The 20218-nt window shown below is 34.1% G+C and overlaps 2 protein-coding genes across 4 annotated transcripts; both read right to left on the reverse strand.

The window, feature by feature from the left end:
• Window positions 1–316: 316 nt before the first annotated feature.
• On the reverse strand, window positions 317–5742 carry LOC130961106 (U3 small nucleolar RNA-associated protein 18 homolog). Of its 3 annotated transcripts, none has more exons than XM_057886787.1 (2): window positions 5292–5742; window positions 317–2398 (listed from the first exon to the last, which is right to left on the reverse strand). In XM_057886787.1, the coding sequence occupies exon 2, from the start codon at window positions 2359–2361 to the stop codon at window positions 697–699; it is 1665 nt and encodes a 554-aa protein (XP_057742770.1). In that variant the 5' UTR covers window positions 2362–2398; window positions 5292–5742; the 3' UTR covers window positions 317–696. The 3 variants fall into 3 exon arrangements, with proteins under 3 accessions (XP_057742770.1, XP_057742769.1, XP_057742768.1); XM_057886786.1 differs by lacking the exon at window positions 5292–5742 and adding an exon at window positions 3316–3635 and having other exon boundaries at window positions 317–2376; XM_057886785.1 differs by having other exon boundaries at window positions 319–2376.
• A 3833-nt stretch (window positions 5743–9575) lies between these two features.
• LOC130961747 (suppressor of mec-8 and unc-52 protein homolog 1) lies at window positions 9576–19107 on the reverse strand. The gene is made up of 16 exons (XM_057887745.1): window positions 18806–19107; window positions 18455–18665; window positions 17945–18097; window positions 16829–16877; window positions 15687–15770; window positions 15426–15529; window positions 14465–14551; window positions 14297–14350; window positions 13360–13455; window positions 12891–13018; window positions 12483–12609; window positions 12342–12401; window positions 12125–12232; window positions 10611–10711; window positions 10272–10323; window positions 9576–9844 (listed from the first exon to the last, which is right to left on the reverse strand). The coding sequence occupies exons 1-16, from the start codon at window positions 18832–18834 to the stop codon at window positions 9746–9748; spliced, it is 1542 nt and encodes a 513-aa protein (XP_057743728.1). The 5' UTR covers window positions 18835–19107; the 3' UTR covers window positions 9576–9745.
• Between the last annotated feature and the right edge of the window lie 1111 nt (window positions 19108–20218).

Below are 20218 nucleotides of genomic sequence, written 5' to 3' on the forward strand. Positions count from 1 at the left end.
AAAGACATAATTAGAATTTGACTTAAAAAAAATATTTGTTCACCTTCAATTAGTATGGAAAATCACTCTTCCTCTTTAATAGATATATAAGAATTTCTCTTTACTTCAAGTTATATATATATATTAAAAACCAATCACTCATATGAACTACGAATATGAAAGATAGAATATACATTGAAAATATATGAAGTAAATGTCACATACCCACCCTTTCTATTAGAAATTTAGATTTTATGGAATCGGAAATTATATTTGTGTAAATATGAAAATTAATTATTCTTGAAGACTCAAAACCCTAGCAAAGTCTTGAACAACGTCTATATGAAAATAATCAAAATATTTCATCTATCTGCCTTGGTAGCACTCACCTTTTTATTTATTAGTTATTGGCTATTACCTTGCTTTCAGTACCCGAAGTGCCAAGAAGTGGCATTTAGTAATATCAATTTAACCCAGACTGTGTACAGATATAACATAACAGCTCATCTAGGTATCTAGTTAATATAGCTAATGTCAAACAATCAATAAAAGACTTGAAGCTAGTTTTCTCCTTCTATAGCTTGCATACAAACACATGATGCTTCATTAGTTTATGACAAAAATGCAACAATAACCTGAGTTCAGAAACCTGCCCGGACAACAAATAACAATACAAAAATTTACTCTCAAACCTTGAGAGAGCTTCCAAATTTGATTTTATGCATGCTGGTAATGGTGCAACTTGTACAATAACACCTTTCCTGCAGAGTTTCCTACAGCCATGAAACCACCACCTGGACTAAAATCAAGACAGCGGGGGTAACTCAGGCTTGCATTCGGCGGCGGCCAGTTGGAAAACACAGTATATGACGGGATATGTATCAATTTCAAACTGCTCTTTTTCATGCCTGAACAGATTGCTAATATTTGAGAGTCGTGATTGAATTTCATAAAATCTACTTTAGTGGTCAAATTCTCAATGGTCTTGATAGGCTTCCTCTTGCCCCCGAGGAATTCCTCTCTATTGTAAATATTCACAATTCCGCTGTCTGAACCAGCTGCGAAAAGTTTTCCACCTGGAGAAGTACTAAGAGCTGTGCTGTTTATGCAGCCTTCATCTACGCCTTTATGCATGCAAGTCATTGTTCTCAGATCCCAGTGGTAAACCTGGCCATCACCGCCACCGCTCAACAACTGCTGTCCATCTTCTGCAAAAGCTAAGGATCGAACTGTTCCATTCATCTTTAAGGTACTAACCAATTGCTTTGTTTTTGTCGAAACTAAAAAAATGTAACCCTCATTACCCACAAAAGCTACTAATTTAGAATCAGGCGAGACCTCGAAATTTTCCAAACTTTTCTCTTCCCTACCAACTAAAGGACCTACTTTATCAACCTTGGCCTTAACCAAATCAAAACTATAGAAAAACTTTCGTCTTCCCGATAAGATAACCTGAGATCCATCTGGCAAGAAAGCAGCTTTCCGAATGGGGCAATCTTCAAGGAAGATGCTTTGAATCTTGGTGTTACGTTTGCCATCAATTTGAAAAAATCTAAGCTTTCTGTCCAATCCTGTAGCAAGAAGGAGCTGAGCATTTCTATGGAACTGAACAGAATTTATTGGGCCATTAGATGGATCCTGTATATTAGCATCAACTAGCTTTGAGTATTCAACATGTCCGGGCAGTAGTTTCGAGCTACTCTTCACAACCAGGTCTTCATTTGTTCTCAGAATATCATCCACATCCTTGTTACCTTGGTTCAATGCAGCTTCATTTTCTTCATCTGACTCATCATCAGAAGATCTATCTATTTTGGACCTCGAATCAATCTGTGCCCAATCAGTTCCTGGGTTCAGCTTTACATGCTGAGCCCTCAATCTTGACACATACTCTGAACCAGAAATCAAATCCTCATCCTCTTCCTTCCTCAACTTCCTTAACCTGTTAACATTTGCTATGTTAATAGTGGCCTTTTCTTCTTCATCATCCACCCACACAGGTTTTCTCTGCACGGCAGCCCTATCATCATCACTTTCCTCTGAAATGTCAGCATCTTCCTCATAAATAGAAAGCACATTATTTGCAGAACGGTCAGTAAAAAACAAATCCGAGCTCTTTTTATCCCCAATTTCTACTTCATTATCCTCCTTTCCAAATTCAACAGGGGAATACAGAGAGCCAAACAAAAAGCTTTCCAGCTTTTTCATTTCTCTCACTTGTTGCATTTCTGACTGTTCTCGCTTCCTCTTCTTTGCCTTCAGAGCTTCATCATCAGAATCTTTCCCATCCTCAACCTCTTCATGATTGAGAGGTTCTTTGGTGTCCTCCTCCTTTTGGGTCTTCTCAGCTTTAGTGCGAGCATTTTGAGATATCAGACTCATATCTCACAAGCAACTCTGCAACATAAATGAGGTAAAACTGTTGGTGCAATCAATTTAACAGATGTTACAAAGAGATATATAACACAAGAAACATCCGATTTCATGCAAGGATCATGAAGGTTCCAAGATGGCAAAAAATAATGAGCAACAAACCACAACTCTAAATGACAGAATTGAAATCAAACAACTTAATACACATACATCATCAAATAACAATGTCAGCGCTTATAGGATTATGAAATCATAAGAGTACTGTGAAAATTAAGAAACATACAACATACAATAAAATTAGCTTTTCGGACATGAGAAGGGAGGGGGACCACGGTAAGTGCACTGCCTAAAGTGCTAAGAATGCGGGTTCCCTAACAACCTCAATCAATTGTGCTTCGGAATTCAATAACACCAACTGCCAAGTTTGTTTCATGTCATTCAAATTCTAAAAGCATGGAATAGAGCACTTTGGCTCTGATGTACAGTGCACAAACAAATGCATATAATCTAAAATGACAAATTAAGCATAACAATCTCTAATTTGCTCTTTACTAACTTCATCTGTTGAATAATTACAACAACCAAATGATATAAACTCAAGCCTTAAAGAAATAAAATTTAATTTACATCAAATTCAAGCTACTACTACTACTTCCTACTTAATAACACGAACAAGAACAAGAACAACATTATCCACGAGATTCACCCTAACAGCAACAATGGTGATATCCTTTTCTTTTCCTGACACTGATTCATTTTATTTTTTTTCAGAGAGACTGTTGGATTGTTCAATGCATCCCTCAAAAAGTGTCAAAAGATTAGATGGAACGAGAATTAGGACACAAAAGCAGAACAAGATAATCACTAGAGACGAGTACAGAATCCAATAACAGACCAAAAATAAAACAAGTAATAGAATATTGGAACTCACTATTGGCAGCTATAGAGAGAGAGAGAGAGAACCTAATTTGATGCTTGGTCGAGGGGAGTTCAGCCACCGTGGTTTCTGCCGGCGCGAAAAGTGAAGGCAGAAACGGCAATGAGACGAGATTATTGAAGCGATGGATTTCATGAACGAAGGATGAGGGTGGCGTGTGAGAATGTGAAGAATGAAAACCCTAGATTGAGTGAAAGTTGTATCCTAAAACCCTAGTGAATGAAAGGGTTGCATCCTAAAACCCTAGTGAATGAAAGGGTTGCGAGTTTCCATTTCCTCTTTCGAGTAAGTCCTTAAAATCTTAATAGATGAATATTTTATATATATATTTTTTTACCTTTACAGCAATACTTAATCACAATATGGATTAAAGTTCAACATTTTAATAATAAATTTTGATAAAACAAATCAAAATAGTCATTTTGACCTTAAAGATTATAATTTTAATAAAACAAATTTCAAAACATACAAACAATAAAATGATCTTATAAAATAGGTAATTTACGTAGAGAATTAAATAAAAAGTTACATATATATCCTAAATTGAATTTGGTTACATGCATGTCTCGTTTGACTCTTTATATAAATCAAATCAAATAAATGACAGGTCATCAAACCGTTTTAATTACTGGTTCACTGGTCCAACCAGTCCAACTGGTGGTTCAACTGGAAAAACCGTTTTAGAACAGCAACCGCGTGATGGAGAGGGAAGATTGTTGGCTATTTGTCCATAGTTGATTCCAAAATCAGAACCACTTGTCTGTTTAAAACTATAAATGTCTCTTGAGAAAAACAGTTTTGAAATATCAGAAAAATAAAATGCTTAAATTCCTATGCTGAATAAGAAGAATAAGTACACAACCAAATTGATAGAATCATATAACTAAAATGAATAATATATAAATTAACTAATGGTTTTTGATTCCTCTGAGGATGCAATGTAGTTTCTCTTTCATTCCATGAAGCTAAGAAGGAATAACATTCTGATCACTAAACAACTAGACTAGAATGTTCCATTAGCAAAAAAACATAGACAGAAACAGAATAAGATTACCCCAGATAACAAAATCAGTTTTTTTCATCAACTTTGTGTGGAATCAAAAGAGAATCATGCAGAAGTATACAAGTTACACACCAGAAATAGTGAGAAGTAGCATAAGCAGTTTGAAGTAGGAGGAATTGAATAAATTTGCATGGCCTTGACATGACTTTGACTAATAACACATATAAAAATATGCATTGAAAAAGTACAAAATTTCAATAAACATTACTAAACAGAGGCAAGAAAGAACAATCATCATTCAGCAACAAACATTACAAACAGCAACAAGTAATCACACTATTACCAAATTCAAAAAGAATGAAAACCAGATAACCCCAATCATAAACACCATTACCAAATTAAATAAAAAATCAACCAAAAATCACCTTGCAAATCAAAAACTCAATCTCTTGAACTCAATAATTACATCAGTTATCCAACTAAATAATTGCATCTCAGTTATCATAAACAGATTTCAAAGCCTAGAAGCAGAGTGAAATTAAAAACATGAAGCATATAATAAATCAAAAGATCACCAATTGCAAATTTTTTAATAAGAACAGAAGTTAAGAACAATGAAAAATGAAAAAAGATTCAACAGTTTTCAACCCAATTTTAATAAAGCTCATCACAATGATTAACAACAACAAAAAGGACTGAAGGAACAGTGAATCAGTAACACGCAGTGCAAATTTAAAATTTAAAAGTTATCAATTTAAAATTTATCATCAAATACAATCAGTGAGCAAAACCAATCAACCAAGCACTGACTGAGTATTCTATTCTGATTCTGTGACTGGGAAGCAACAAATTTAACAAATCCAAGTAAAGTCCCGATTTACAGCAACATTTAGATTAGCAACAAGGCAAATTTGATTAGCAATTCAGCAACATGCAAAAATACAGGGAGAAGGGAAATCTGAAAAAAGAGAACAGGGAAGCGATGGTGCAGGGACTCACCAACGGTCGACGGCGAGTCGGCGACCACCCCACGGAAGGCGACGAAGCAAGAGACAACCCCAGGAGTTGCTTCTGCCGCCGGCGACGAGACAGACGAACCACGAGATGCCAGTGACTGAGACGAGACTCGAGTGAGACTGGGAGGCAGAATCGAGCAGAGACAACCACGGACGACGAGCAGCAACCAACACGCACAGCTCGAGCACTCACTGGCGGAGGGAGGCGCGAGCAGCCGAGCACAGAGGAAAACGGCGAGATGCGAGCACCCGACGTGGAGGATCCGACGAGAGGCCCGAGAGCACGAAGACGGAAGTTCTTGAGTGCGATGGACGGCGGCAGCAGTCTCTCATCCAACAGACGGCGACAACTATTGGTGGAGGCTAGGATTTGCTTTCTTTGGTGGAGGCTAGGGTTTGCTGAAGGAAGGAGTTGGAGAAGGGGGGAAGGGGGTATGAGGGATAAAGCGTGCAACTTTTTCCCTTTCAAGGAAGGAAACGAAGTCGTTTTCTGTAAACCGGCTGGGTTCCGGTCCGGTCCAACCTACTGATAACCGGCTGATTCAGCAGTTTATGAACGGTTTTTTATTTTACGGTTTTATATATTAGATTGCATTATTTTTTTGTTGGTTTCCGATTGAATCGGTTCGACCGACCGATCTGATCCGGTTTTCAAAACTGATTTTAAGTGCACAACATACCTACATACTCCTCACACATTTATCATATTTTTTTCTTGGATTGTAATTGTCAGAATTTGAACTCGAGACATTTGAAGTGAAAAGGGAGAGATATGCCATATGAGTTAAGGCTCATTGGCCATGTATCCCCTTATCTTGTCCTATATTGGACATTTTTTGTTAATGCATTCAAAAGGTAAAAAAGAGGGCAAAGATTAAGTGGAGACATGATTTTTTTTTATTATTATTATTGAACACATATACCAATTTTACAAAAACAAAAAGACAAAGATAAAATGGAGAAATGAATTATTTCTTTTATTTTTGAATATATATAATAATTTCACGATATGCGTCGTTAACAATAGACCGTCTTTCATTAAATAATGTTGTAAATTAGTTTAAACTCGAATTATATATTATGTATTATTATTATTATTTATGAAATTATTAAATTTTTTAAATATTAATCTTTTATAATAGTGATTTTTTTAATTTATAAATTTTAATAATATTATTATAAAAAAATATAACTATATTAATTTTAGTAACTTTATTTAATTGAGACCATAATAAAAACTAAATTTAATTCCTTCTAATGGAGAAAAAATGAAATACTTTAAATTTTTATTTACTGTTTGTAATAAAAAAATTAATGTAAAATTATTTTTTATGACAAATAAATCATAAATAGAAATTCGAATAAATTGCCCTACTCAAGATGATCTTACATTATAAGCTTCACCACCTTTTTTTTGTGACGAAAAAGATCAAAAGACAAAAAAACAAAACACAACCTAAGCTAAACTAGCTAGAACCGATAGCATCCTGTACCAGGATTTGCTCCAAATCTATACCAACCTTGATCCAAAAAACATAAGCTGAATCACTTGTTCCAGATTTAGTCAACCAATCAGCGACACTATTAGCTTCTCTTCGAATAAGATGGAAATGGATCTCACAGTCTTTGGACAAAAGATCTTTGAGTTTTAACACAATATTCTTTTTCCATGTATTTTGTGGTAGGTTATGTTACTCAATACAAGATAAGCATCAAGCGAGTTTGTCTCACAAATAACACTCGTGTAACCAATTTTCCAAACTAACATTAGCCCTTGCCAAGAAGTCAGCAGCTCACAACGACAAACAGACTAGAAAGGAAGAGTATCTGAATGGCCCAGCACCCATCTCCCTCTATCATCCCTCAAAACACAACCAAAACCAGTTCGTTGGACTCTCTAAAGAACACTAGCATCGCAGTTGGCCTTAAAGGTGCCATTGGGTGGAGGCTCCCACTTAAATTTTCTCTCAATGTCTAAATAGATAAACCGGTTGTAATGAAGGTTTCTAAAATCAAAACTCATATTTCTAGCTAGGATCGCCACTTTCTTATCGGACTAAACTTTTTTCAAGTTGGCAACCTCATGACATCGATGCCTCCATATCCACCATATTCCCAATGCGAAGAGGCAGTCCTTAGTTGATATGCCCTGTTTGAGCCAAGGAACTAGATCGAACGATTCTTTAGTCTCAATGAACGAAAGGGTCGAAGATATTCCAAACTGCTTTGGCCCTATCGCAATCTCTAAAATAGTGCAAAATTGTTTTAGAATGAGCACCACACCTCTTGCAAATATCATTCGATGTTAACTTTCGCTTGAAATGGAACGCATCAGTGGGGACAACATTGTGAAAAGAAAGCTAGATCAATAACTTGATCTTCTCCGAGACGAAAGTCTTCCATAACCAATTCCAATCTTCGCTTTTATTCCAGTGAAATTTTCTTTTCGCCAGCCAAAGATATCCACTTCTAGAAGAATACTCCTTTGTTGAGGTAGCAATCCAAACCCAGCCTAGGTCATAATGATTGTTACCAGGAACAGACAACTCAATTAGAGACGTGAATATGATGAGGAAGATGAGAATAAAGCTTACTAAGATCCCATCGACCATTGCAAATAACGTCATCAAGATAAAGGTGGAAGTCAGTTATAAGAACATAAGCAATTAAGTCCACAAACTTACCCAAAAGAGACCATTGATCAAACCACAAAGATTAATCCAAAGTACCACAGCACCACGCAAAGCCCTCTTTCAAGCTATTGAACGCTTTTATCACACTTTTCCAAACATAAAAAGCCCAACAACATCTACAAAATCTTTCCCAACAAACAGATATCTTTAAGTTAAGAGTTATACCCATAATTTCTCTTTGCAGTGAAAAAGTTGCCAAACAAATTTTTTCAAAAAAATAATCTTAACACACTTAGGCTGTTTGTTTTGTGTATCCTTTAATACATAGACACTGAAGACACAGACACAACAAGACAAATTTTTTAAACTTGTTTGGTATACAAATACAAAACAGAAGACGCAAATCACAATCATGTTAAATTATAATATTATCTTTATTGCAAACTGTTATCAGTACTACCACTACACCAAACTACCACTATTAACAATCAGCCACCATCTCAACAAAAAATAACTACCAATAACAATCTAAAACTGAATAACAAATTTAATCTAACAAATATTAACAAAAAAATCCAATCTAACAAAGTTAATACAAAATTATTTTAACAAAAATTCAAACAAATAAAAAAATTAAATTATACAAAAAAATAGTGCCAGAAGGGAGAACGGATCTGGAACATGATAACAAAGTACGGATCTAAAAAACACAGCGCACGAAAAAGGTGGTGACAGACGAAAAAACGGTGCGCAGATCTGGATCGTCGACGAAAAGTGAAGCAGAGGCAACAACTGCAAAAGGTGACCACTGAGAAAAGACAACCGTAAAGAGACAAAAAAAAGTGAGGAAAGAAAAAAAAGGAGGAAGGGATGGAGTGGTAGCGGTGGTCTGGGTGGAAGAAAGGGAGGAGAGACCAAAGGAGAAAGAGAGGCAATGGAAGGAAAGGAGGAAAAAATGCGGCGGCAGACTAGTGGTACAACAAGAGGAGAGGTGGTGGTAGTCGGAATGACAAGAAAAGAAGATGAGAGATTAAACTTTTTATATTTTGGAAATGGAAGGAAAAATAGATAAAGAAAAATTTAAGAATTTGAAGGATAATTATAAAAATTAAAAGTTAAAAATCTCAAATTTATAGTTCTATCCATATCTTGGGTAGACACACCCACTAACCGGCGGCACGCCTAGAATCTCTCACCCTTAGGCCTCCGTGTTTTCTCAAGGCCACAACTTAGTCCAATTCACAAGGGGTAATTCTCTCCCATCAATCTGACCCTTCCAAAAAAATTACTACATTTTCAAATCAATTTTTTCACAAACATAAGAGGGGAAGACGGCTACTTACATATTATACAATGAAATGAAAGTCAACACCAACTTAACCAAACATAACCTTCTTGCCTTATTTAAGCAGCCTACCTTTTCAGCTATCTAACCTCCCTTGGACCTTGTCAATAACCTCCTACCCCGTCCTTTTCGCCGCTCTATCATGGCCAATGTTTTGAATAATTGGAAACATATCTTTGTAATGAGTTGAGTTTTTTATTTGATGTGTAATCTCTAAATAAAAAGTTCCAGGGATTTTAATTTCAATTTTTTTTCCTTTAATTTTAACAAGACGATAAACCATAAATCATAAATAAAAGTACAATCTCACCTACAATTCCCAATGGCAGCGTAAGAATTAACAAGCTACAAAATGGAAATAAGAGAAAGAAAAAACATTGTACAGCTACAAACGGGAAACATGTATTCATATGATTTTCATTTGTGCTTATGGAGGTTACAATAGAGGGCAGACGAAGATCAAGGCTTCCATAACTTCATTGTGCAGTCTTCACTATAAGTTGCAACAAGATTCCTATGGGGATGATGGGTGACGCCTATAACTTCCTTCTCATGGACCTATCATTAACCAGAGAGAATATGATTAACCGTGAAAAAGTTGTGTATCAAGAGATAAACATAAGTTGTGTTGGTGGTGGAGAAAACACAATATATAGAATAAGTACCTTGAATATCATTTGGATTGGTTATTTTAATGGAAAAAGTACCATATTATTATTAAAAAAAAAGTATTCTATAAAATTCGAAAGAATTTGATATTTGTATACAATTTTTAAAAAGTTTTTATTTTATTGAGTGCTTGGATTGGCTCGACTCCAAGATACAGCTGGAAGATAAAAGTATAAAAAATATGCTAGCTTATAGATCAACTAACACAATGGTACCTTATATAAACAATATCACAATGTTATATTGTTTCTGGAAAATAAAAATTAATTTGAGAGAAATTTATAAATCTAATGTCAGGCTATCTCAAGCAACATACCTTCATCAGATGCTCTAATTTGCCAGATTGGTGACTGAAGCAGTACATATTCCTGCATTTAATTTTCAAATCTCCCAAAGAATTAACATAACAATTTGGAAGTAAAACTAAGGAGGATTAATTCAAATAAAAATTTAATTACAAATTGGAAAATCTCGTGAAAATCATTTTCTGAAGTTTATTAAGGATTAAGCTAAGCTCTTTATTTTCAAAAACCGAAAATATAGCAAGCACAAAAGTCTGAGTAATAAGGCTAAGGCATGGTATAACATCTTTGTCTTCCATCTTGCATGAAGAGACAATATTATAGAACAAAATAAGAAGTATAAATCTATACACCTGTCTTCACCGACGCAATAAATCCATTCTCCTTTAGGTGAAACACAAGCAGCAATGAAGTCGCCACCCTCTCTTTTACCAGATGAGAAGCTCTTAACAACCTAACACGTTTGACAAAGAAAAACACGCTTAGAATATAGGACCAGAAATGTTCACAGAATAGTAGGACCACTTAGATCAGATAGCATTCACAGAAATGTTCTAACAAACTTAGGCACCAACTTGCCTAAAATCCAGTAGTTAACACGCTTTCTCTTATCATAGTTTGAAGAATAATGATTCAATTTCATAACTCATGCAGTATGGGAATCTCATTTTTTATCTTAATAGCACGTACTACAAGTACAAGTACATATGTATTATTGTCGATTTTCAACAAAAATCAAAATCCACTTCAACCATTCAATTGTACAGTTAGATTTTCTAATCCCATCACAACATCACAATTTATGACAATATGCCTTTATATCCCATTGAGAATTGAATAAAACCACAATCACAATGCCTGCAACATCCATTACATGCATTTTAGTCTCAATCTTTAAATATATTGTAAACATGTAATATAGTGTCATCTTCAACAACATACAATAATAAATTAATCTTAAAAATACATATCATTTAGAAAATAAAACAAAAAGCTTCAAAATTCAATTACCTTGGTTAAAAAAGTTAAGTTATAATTTCCAAAACTTGCAGCATTATTATATTTAAATTACATGAAAACTGAATTTCATTTGTATAGAAAAGGAGAGGGAGAAAAGAAATATGGTGATAATCTATCAACAAGATGATGAATAAAATGGTTGCGCAATTGCACCATCAAACTGTTGCAAGGAAAACTACATAAATGTAGTAGATTGATATATTTATACTAGAAAGTATAAGTAACCTTCATCACTCCAAACCTATGAGTTTCATACTATGACATTTAGAACCAATCCTAAACTAAAGCTGGTTGGTTAATCCCAAGCCAAGATAAAGAGGATTGTGGTTGGCCATCAACAGCTAAGATTAAAAACTTGTCAAATCTTTATGACATGGATCATGGACAGGATGGTATTTTAGGTTATTGCCAAGAAATGTTTTGGAACACTCAGTACACTGTCAAATATTAATAGCTTAAACATGAATATCATAGAGCACTATCCATGACCCCATACCATATAACAATGCTTAGTTGTTATTAGAACTAATAAAAAGTGGAGAGGTAAGACATCATATGAAGCAAGTACCTTCTGACTCCAATATAGTAATGTAATGACTATTAATTCTTAAATATGAAAAATTTCAAAATAATTAAAAGGCAGAGAAACAAATACAGCAAGACTATAGAGAATTTGTGTATCTCAGTAAATTTCCCAATTTCACCCCATGTATATGCAGAAATAGATATTTTCAACAGAAACCATGAACATTAAGGAAAATACTTTTGCAGCCACATTAATCTTCATAGCAATATCCCCCTAAATCAAGTATAAAAAATGACAAGTCATCCACTATATAATATTTACCTGTCCTTGAAGTGTCATGATGTATATTGATGATGTTTTATTACAAACAATAATGTGGTCAGTAGTCTTGGGGAAAATATGAACAGAGTTGACAGAAGCATCACCTCCCTAAAAAATTCAAAAGAACCAAAACTTAGGCAGAACAACAAATTTAGAGAGATGCGATAGTAGATTGAAGTTTCTATGCAGTAATAATGGAAAGTTATTAAATACACACTCTTAAAGGAGGTGGCGGCTTAAAAGTTTGTATGCAGTCTGTTGTCTTCACATCCCAGACCTACAATTAGTAGAGGGAAAAGAATTATTATGAATATCCAAGAATTATTATGCGACACACATATGTTGCTGAATAACTGACCTTCACTGTACAATCACTGGATGCAGTAATGATACGACTACCATCAGTTGTGAAAATTGCATCGTTCACATAAGATGTATGCCCACGGAATTCTTTCAACATCTTTCCAGATTTGAGACCATGGATTCTATATTACATCACCAGAAACAATTGCATTAGCAATTACTAACATTTTATTAAAGAAATTATAATAAAATATCAAATAGCTCTAGAGTCAAAGATTATAATAAGTTGTGTAAAATATAATTAGTTGCACACAATTTAGCAAATTTTACTAGCAATCCCTGCAGTGTAAATAATAGTACCATCTAAAGCTCTTACTCCCTAATAAGCATTTCCCTTCCCTACCAAGTCCCTAACATATTCCATGAAGGCTCTAGGCTCATAAATGGTTAATGAAATATGGACCTTGCTGTGCTGTCAAATGATGTACTCAATAATTGGCTTCCATCACGAGAGAAGGAAAGGCTTGTCACACCTTGGGAATGTGCACGTTCAAGACGCCGCAAGCATTGACCAGTCCTTATACGCCAGACCTGAAATGAACGACCAATTATACAGATTAAAGTTCCACTTATTAACAGATCAGGTGAACAATGTTAACACACTTTGAATTTACAGCAATTGCGGCAAAGATAAAAGATGATTAAACATATTGGAATAACCATAAACCATATAGAGTGGCATACAATTAACTAGGAGGACTAGATATGGTAATGAACATAAAGCTTCATTTAGAAACAAAGCATAAAGACAAAGATAGTAAAAATTTGCAATAGTATTATGATCAGTTGCTATTTAATTCCTCTTATTTTCATTTTAGAATTTCATCAAAGGGATAGTTCAAAACCATAAAAGGCAGACAATTAACACTCACTTTGATCTTTCCATCTTGTGATCCAGATGCAAGCATCTCTGAATCTCTGCTAAAGTCTACACAAAGCACGGCATCCTCATGCATCATGAACACTTCCTGTAAGTTAATAGAATCAGACAAGGTGCAATGCAAAAAATGACTAGACTTACTGTACACAATACTATACAAAATTCCCTTCCATAAAGCACAAACATATTATTTCAATGTGCAACTACTTTGTTCCAGAAGGTAAGCATGTCTTGTTAGTATTGATAGTTTTAAAACTCGGCTACGTGAATCACGATGTTTTCATGCAGAACAACTCAACAGGAAAGCTCTGATGAAGGTCTAATCCGTGTACTACATCACAAAACAAACCCCATGCATACTGAAAGTTACAAGGAAATGGAAAAAATAAATAAATAAATCATTTCTGCATTTATGGCAGTAGTTCCAAATTGGCAACCAAGACTACTGCATTATTTTTTCCACAGCTTCCAGTGAATCAATAAATGCATAGGTGCAAGGGACACTAAAGGTTTGAGAGATATTTGAGGCTCAGAAAATTCCACTTTTTTTTTTGGATGGAGTAATTAAAGAAGGCTAAGTAATTTTAGAGAGAATTTGAAATCTCATGGTAAAATATTGTACTTGCAGATATAAATGAAGGGACATACAAATTTCAAGGGATTTTAAGAAGGAAATTGAAGTACCAAAAAGTAACAAAGAGGAAAGTCAGTCATATTAAATGCAAGTAATATATTTATTTCATCTAAATAAGAAATTGTGCAATTGAAGGGAATTTAATCGAACCCTTTGAATTTCCATGTATTCCCTGAAATTTTAGAATACTTCATCCAAACACAACCTAAGGAAACGTATTAGCCAAATTGCTATTTCAAAATTCATCAAAATACATTCTACTTAGTCTCAAAATTTCAAATACAAACTCACTTACATCTGCCTGGTACTGAAGATCTTTCTTTAGTTTTCCACTTAAGTAATCCCAGACCTGGAAATTTGTCCACAAATTAAGAAAGAAGCTCATAAAAATTCTAAAGAAATTAAAATATTTCAATATTAGTTTTCCTATCCCAAAAACATTAAATATTCTAATCTTGCATACCTCGATAAACCCATCAACCGAGCAAGATACAAGAAACTGCCCATCTGGTGAAAAGCAAGCGCATTCTGCATGACTTTTTGTCCCAAACTAAACAAGCATACAGGAAAAACACAAGCGATAAGGGTCAGATTCTGCACCGTCCACCATCATTATACAAAAAGGAGCTAGTAAGGAATAACAACTTTTACTATGGAAGTATGGATGACAAATAGAGAAACAAACTAGAAGCATAAGGCAACCTCTAAAATGCGACATACATACAAGGTCAAACAACCGTGACTTTTCAAAAGATAAATAATGATGAAGTAGGAATGACCATCGTATACCAATTAGCAATACTAAAACAGATTGTAGTTCAAAGGCTTTAAGGATGGCATAACTACCCTAATAACTACAAAACCAACATCTACTAGAGACCTGCCAAATTAGATAATCAGTGCCAGATTATCTGGACCCATGTACATCTTTGGACAATACCCCTTAGCGACCACAGCAACAGGTGCATAAACAAGTGATGGTTAAAGCTTGAACACCAGAAAACAAAACAGCTCCTCCTTCCCCATCACCTCACCTTCCTAAAACTAAACTCCTACCAAATGTCATATAACCTATAGCTCAATAGAGATTAATGTATGTTTCTACAGTTCCTGTATAATAAATAAAAATACCTAACCTCAAACAAGGTTAATGTGTTACTCATGTTTATAACAGAATATTCATTCTTGAAACTAAAAGGAAGAAAAAATGTTATATAGATAATACTTTAAACAAACCCAAAAAAAACATAACACTTGTTTGTGCCATCAGTCCTATCTTTGCAGCATTACATGAAAACTTCCTTGGCACAAATTTGCAGGAAATCATGTGGCCTTGCAGATTTGTTTCTTTATATCTCCAATGATGTTCACATCCATTTAAGAATATAACTAAAACAATTGATTAAAACATATATTAATCATGCCTTTATTGTGTGTGAGAGATTTGTCGGGTACATGTCATCTACATCTTGTTTCATAGCAGCTGTTCCACGGAACAAATCAAATTGTGTTCCAGGAGGTAGTAACCCTGAAAGATCCCAAAGGAAAACACCGCATCGATGAGTTGAAGAAAAGTAGAATAGTTGATGTCCTGCACTGAACTGAAACAAAAACAAAATTGCAAATAGTGAATCGGATACAAATGCACACTTCAAAGTGACATCAACATATTACTGGGTGATTACCTTGATGCTGCTGCCACTTCAAAGCCTGACCAATTAGAGCCATTAATCGAGACGGAGGGACTACAGTAACTTCAGCAGCAAGAGCTGAAATTCAAAATGCAAGTTAGTTCCAGTTTTCAAGCAATATAAAATGGCACAATGTACTTATACAATCATAAATGAGAAAAATAAACCCACAATATTAAGAACCACCTTGGTGGTTATGAACTTGAGCCACTGAATTATATTAGACTGAAATTTTCTTTTGTGTATGGTTCGATGCTTGTATACAATTTACCTGGGGCAGATTAATATTAGAGTAATTAAAACAATCCTGATTTCAGTCATGTTTAGACTAAAATCTCAATACCTTCTACATTTTTTTACAGAATTAGTAAACTAAATTTGAGACTCGAGTTTGAATTAAGAACTTGAACGGTTGAACGTTCACTGAATGCTGCCCACAATCTTACAACACACTTATAGCAAGAAAATTGAATTTTATTTAATTAATGATTATTATAGTGTATAGCATAATTAGAATGCTAGTATTCTACTACAGTATTATATAGCTATGGAAAAGGTAGGAGTATAAGCAACGTTTGTAAACACAATACCATAAGAAATTTATCTCCGGGGCACATATTTGAGTGTAAACATATTATACAACAAACGGTATTTTATCTCTTCTATTATCTTTTGCAAAGTTTCTCAATCCTCACAGGAACCCCTATCAAAATGCTAGAAAAAACACAATTCATTCAACAAGAAAAAATGAAAAGGGAAGCTGGACAGCCCATCACCAAAAGAGAAAAAGGAAAGCAGTCCACCAGTTCAAATGATAAGGAATTCTCCAAACCATTACATCCTTAAAAGAAACAATCCTAGAATTATCCTATAAAGGATCTTGCAAATGAAAGAAGTCCAACTAAACAAAATTGATAACAAGGTATAAAAATGGAATTGGTTTCCTCAAACCTAACAGACCACAAATTTTTCACATCATCACTTTTAACAAAACAAAATGAAAACAGAAAACAGAACTCCAGCAACAAACTGGTTCTCTATCAATCAGAGGAGGGTTCATTTTAAAATTCCAACCAAGATAGAAATATTCATTACAATCAGATATAGCAACTACCAGTAAAGTAGAAGACAAAAACCTTGGGCAATTAGCGCACGCCGCTTCTCTTTTGTTGAGTCTTGATAAGCCTGTCAGATAGATCACAATTCAGACCTATTCATTTTTCAAGAAAACATGACAATAATACATGAAGATTATGGTATTTATTTTTCAATAAAACATGAGAAAGAAATCAAATCGTTGTATTTAGTATGCTAGCCGTAGTAGCACTTCACTAGTTGCTTAATAGGCACTACTGAGCCTCGTTTTTTTAATTATTAATATTTTTCATAGAATTTATAATATATTGAATCGAACAATATATTTATTATAATTTTAATAATATTTTTTAATAGCTTTTTTATTTACATAGTAATTACAATAAAGAAGACATAACAATGTCAATGAGAAATATATTATATTTTTTTCTTAAAAAATAAAAAATAAAAAAAGCTGCACTCCTCTAGCAAATTATTATCAAAATATTCAAAACCTCTTCCTCTCTTATCTCTACATAATCTAATAGTCATAAATAAGCTTAACTATAGCTTAATTATGTCAAGCTTGTTGAAAACTTTTTACATAGCCAATCTCAAGTGTAGACAAAAGAAGTGGTTTATGTTAGGCCCTCAATAACCAACATAAATGTTTGCCAAATCCCAATGACATTGAATACACTCCCCCACACATAAGAGTCTCTATAGATTTGACGGTTAGACTACAAAAATCACCCTACGTTGGGCTAAATTTTAGCTTCTAGTTACACGAATGGGGTCAAATAGGGATCCAATCTTGATCATAGTAACTAGTACCTCCAAATGCTAGAGTTGCGTAGAAACATGTGAATAGTTCTATACCTTAACATCATCAAACATCACTAAGTGTCAATTATTTTTCAGGTTTGTCTATCCAAACTTCAAAAGCACACATACCTCATTTAAGAGCAATCCACTTTCCCCAACATAGGAACACTATATACTACCAACCTAAAACAAACAAAAAATCTAGGAACTTATCATGCATAAAAAGTCACAAACTGACAATTGACCATGACATAGTCTAAGCAGAAAATTAAAAAAAGTAGAAAAAGAAATTAGCGAAACATTGATTGATTTGGAGAACAGGCAATTGCAAAAATGTAAATAGTGATCAGTACCTCATTCGGGTCAAAATAAGTTCTGACCAAGAGATGTTCAAGACGCAAATATCTTTCAGGTTGCTCCTGTTTCATGACACCCATCACCTGTGTTTGCCTTAAAATTGCACGTGCAGTATCCAATTCTCGAAGTTCAATCATTTCTAATACAATCTGTAACCATTTGAATGAAGCTTCGAATGAATTCAAAATACTAGTAACATGACTAACATAAATAACATTTTTAGAGTGTTGATGCTTTGAGCATCACAAAAATGTAGAGTAGAAGGCAAAATTTTATGAAATTCCAAAATATCAAAACCCCCACCTTCACTATAGTGAAATTCTTCTTTTATCCTCTTCCCCCCCCCCCCCCCCTTCTCCCCCCAAACAAAAAAAAAACACACACACACACACAAAGAGAGAGTGAGAAACTTATCATCATCTTTTCATATAAATTAGAGAGTTTATGATAAATCAAGAAGGGAAACAGAATGCTTACCATGAATGGAAGTGATTAAAGAGAAATACCTGCTCATACAAATCCTCCAATTTATTCCTTGGAAGCTTCAATTGAGAAACTTGAGGCAATATTGCATCCCATCTTCCACTATTAATATCAGCAACGAAGGTTTCAATGCTATCCACAGTGTTCAACGAAACCTGGCACTCGTTCTGAAGTGTCTGAAATGTCTGATGCAAGGAATTTTCTTTGCAAAACTGAAGCACAATTTTGATGACACTGAAAATGACAACAAAAATCAATCATCAAAGGATAAAGTATGTTACAACTAGACAGTACATATGTACAGATTAAAAAATTTAAACTTTAAAATATTTTTTTTTTAATTTAAGGAATAAACGAGAAATAAGGGAACTTACTCTCGAGCTTCAATTTCTAGCGTAGACATCGCTTCTTATTCTATTGGACTTGGATAATTAGAGTTTGCAATGAAAGATAGAAGGAGCTTAGGGTTTTAGTGTTCTTAATTGATATACATGCGAAAAACGGTTAAACGGGAGAATAATAAACGAAGAAGTAAGTTTGGTGCCGCATTGAACTCAAAAGGTTTGGAACTTTCCGGCGAGGGGGTACTCGACTGCCCCGTCCGGCGAGAGTGCGGCGAAGCGAGCGAGACTGACTGAAGGAGAGCGTACGTAGTGTAGTTGAGTTCACCGAGTTTACTAAGTTTAGGGTTCACAAAGGGCCATTGAATATTGATAACATTGTAAAGAACAAAAAGATCAGAGCAATGCTAGGGGCCAGCAACTTTTGTGATTGTTAGCCATCAATTAGTCATCAATGATGATTTGATGGTGTGAGATTAGTGTGAGATTTTATCCAATGGCTCACATTTCTCTGCTGGTTACATGCTGGCCAAAATTCAATAGAATTGCTGGCCTCCTAGACTTTCCCAAAAGATTAAACGGTAAAATACGCTTCTATCCCTAATCAAGTAACCATCATCAATTAAAATTTGAAACAATTAAATAGGGTTTGCGTCAACCGCCATAGTGAAAGAGTATTATAGAGTACATTTTAATTGTTAAATTATTAATTATTAATATAAATTTTAAATAAAAATTATAATTAAGACTTAGAAGTGAGAAGTGAGAAGTGAGAAGTGAGAAGTTAGAAGTAAAGTTGTAAGAACCGGATCTGTCAATGAACCGATAAAGTGACTGATTTATTGGTTCAATAGTTCGACCTAGGTTCAGTTGGGGTTCAACTGATTTAATTAAATATTAAATAAAATTAGTCACCAAAAAAAAATATTAAATAAAATTTTTAAAATTTAAATATATAATTTCAAATATTTAATAAAATATCATCAATCATCAATAAAATTATGTTAGAAAATTTAACATAACACCAACAACTATCATCCATCAAAATTTATCAAAATTCAAGAGAGCAGTAAAACACCATAACAAAATTATGCCATATTTCCTAAAATCAACCATCAACAATTATTCCAATTTCATAAAATTATAGAAACCAAAATCTTAACACACCTAATGACTTAATAGTTAACACAGCAACAACACTATTCTCCCCTAAGTTCTCGCAAGTAATCGGCAATCCTCATCAATTAGCAACAAAATTATAAAATAAGAAAATCTTTAAAAATAATTTTTTATAATTTAAAAATAGAAAAAATCAGAGAATCCAAAAACAAAAATTACACAATTAATCCAAACACGGCCATCATACCACCATCAACACTAACTCAGAAGTCAGAACACAACAAACAGAGAAAAACAACTCACCCCAACTCAGAACACAACAAACAA

Source organism: Arachis stenosperma, chromosome 2 (genome assembly GCF_014773155.1).
Source record: "Arachis stenosperma cultivar V10309 chromosome 2, arast.V10309.gnm1.PFL2, whole genome shotgun sequence".
Classification (NCBI taxonomy): Eukaryota; Viridiplantae; Streptophyta; class Magnoliopsida; order Fabales; family Fabaceae; genus Arachis; species Arachis stenosperma.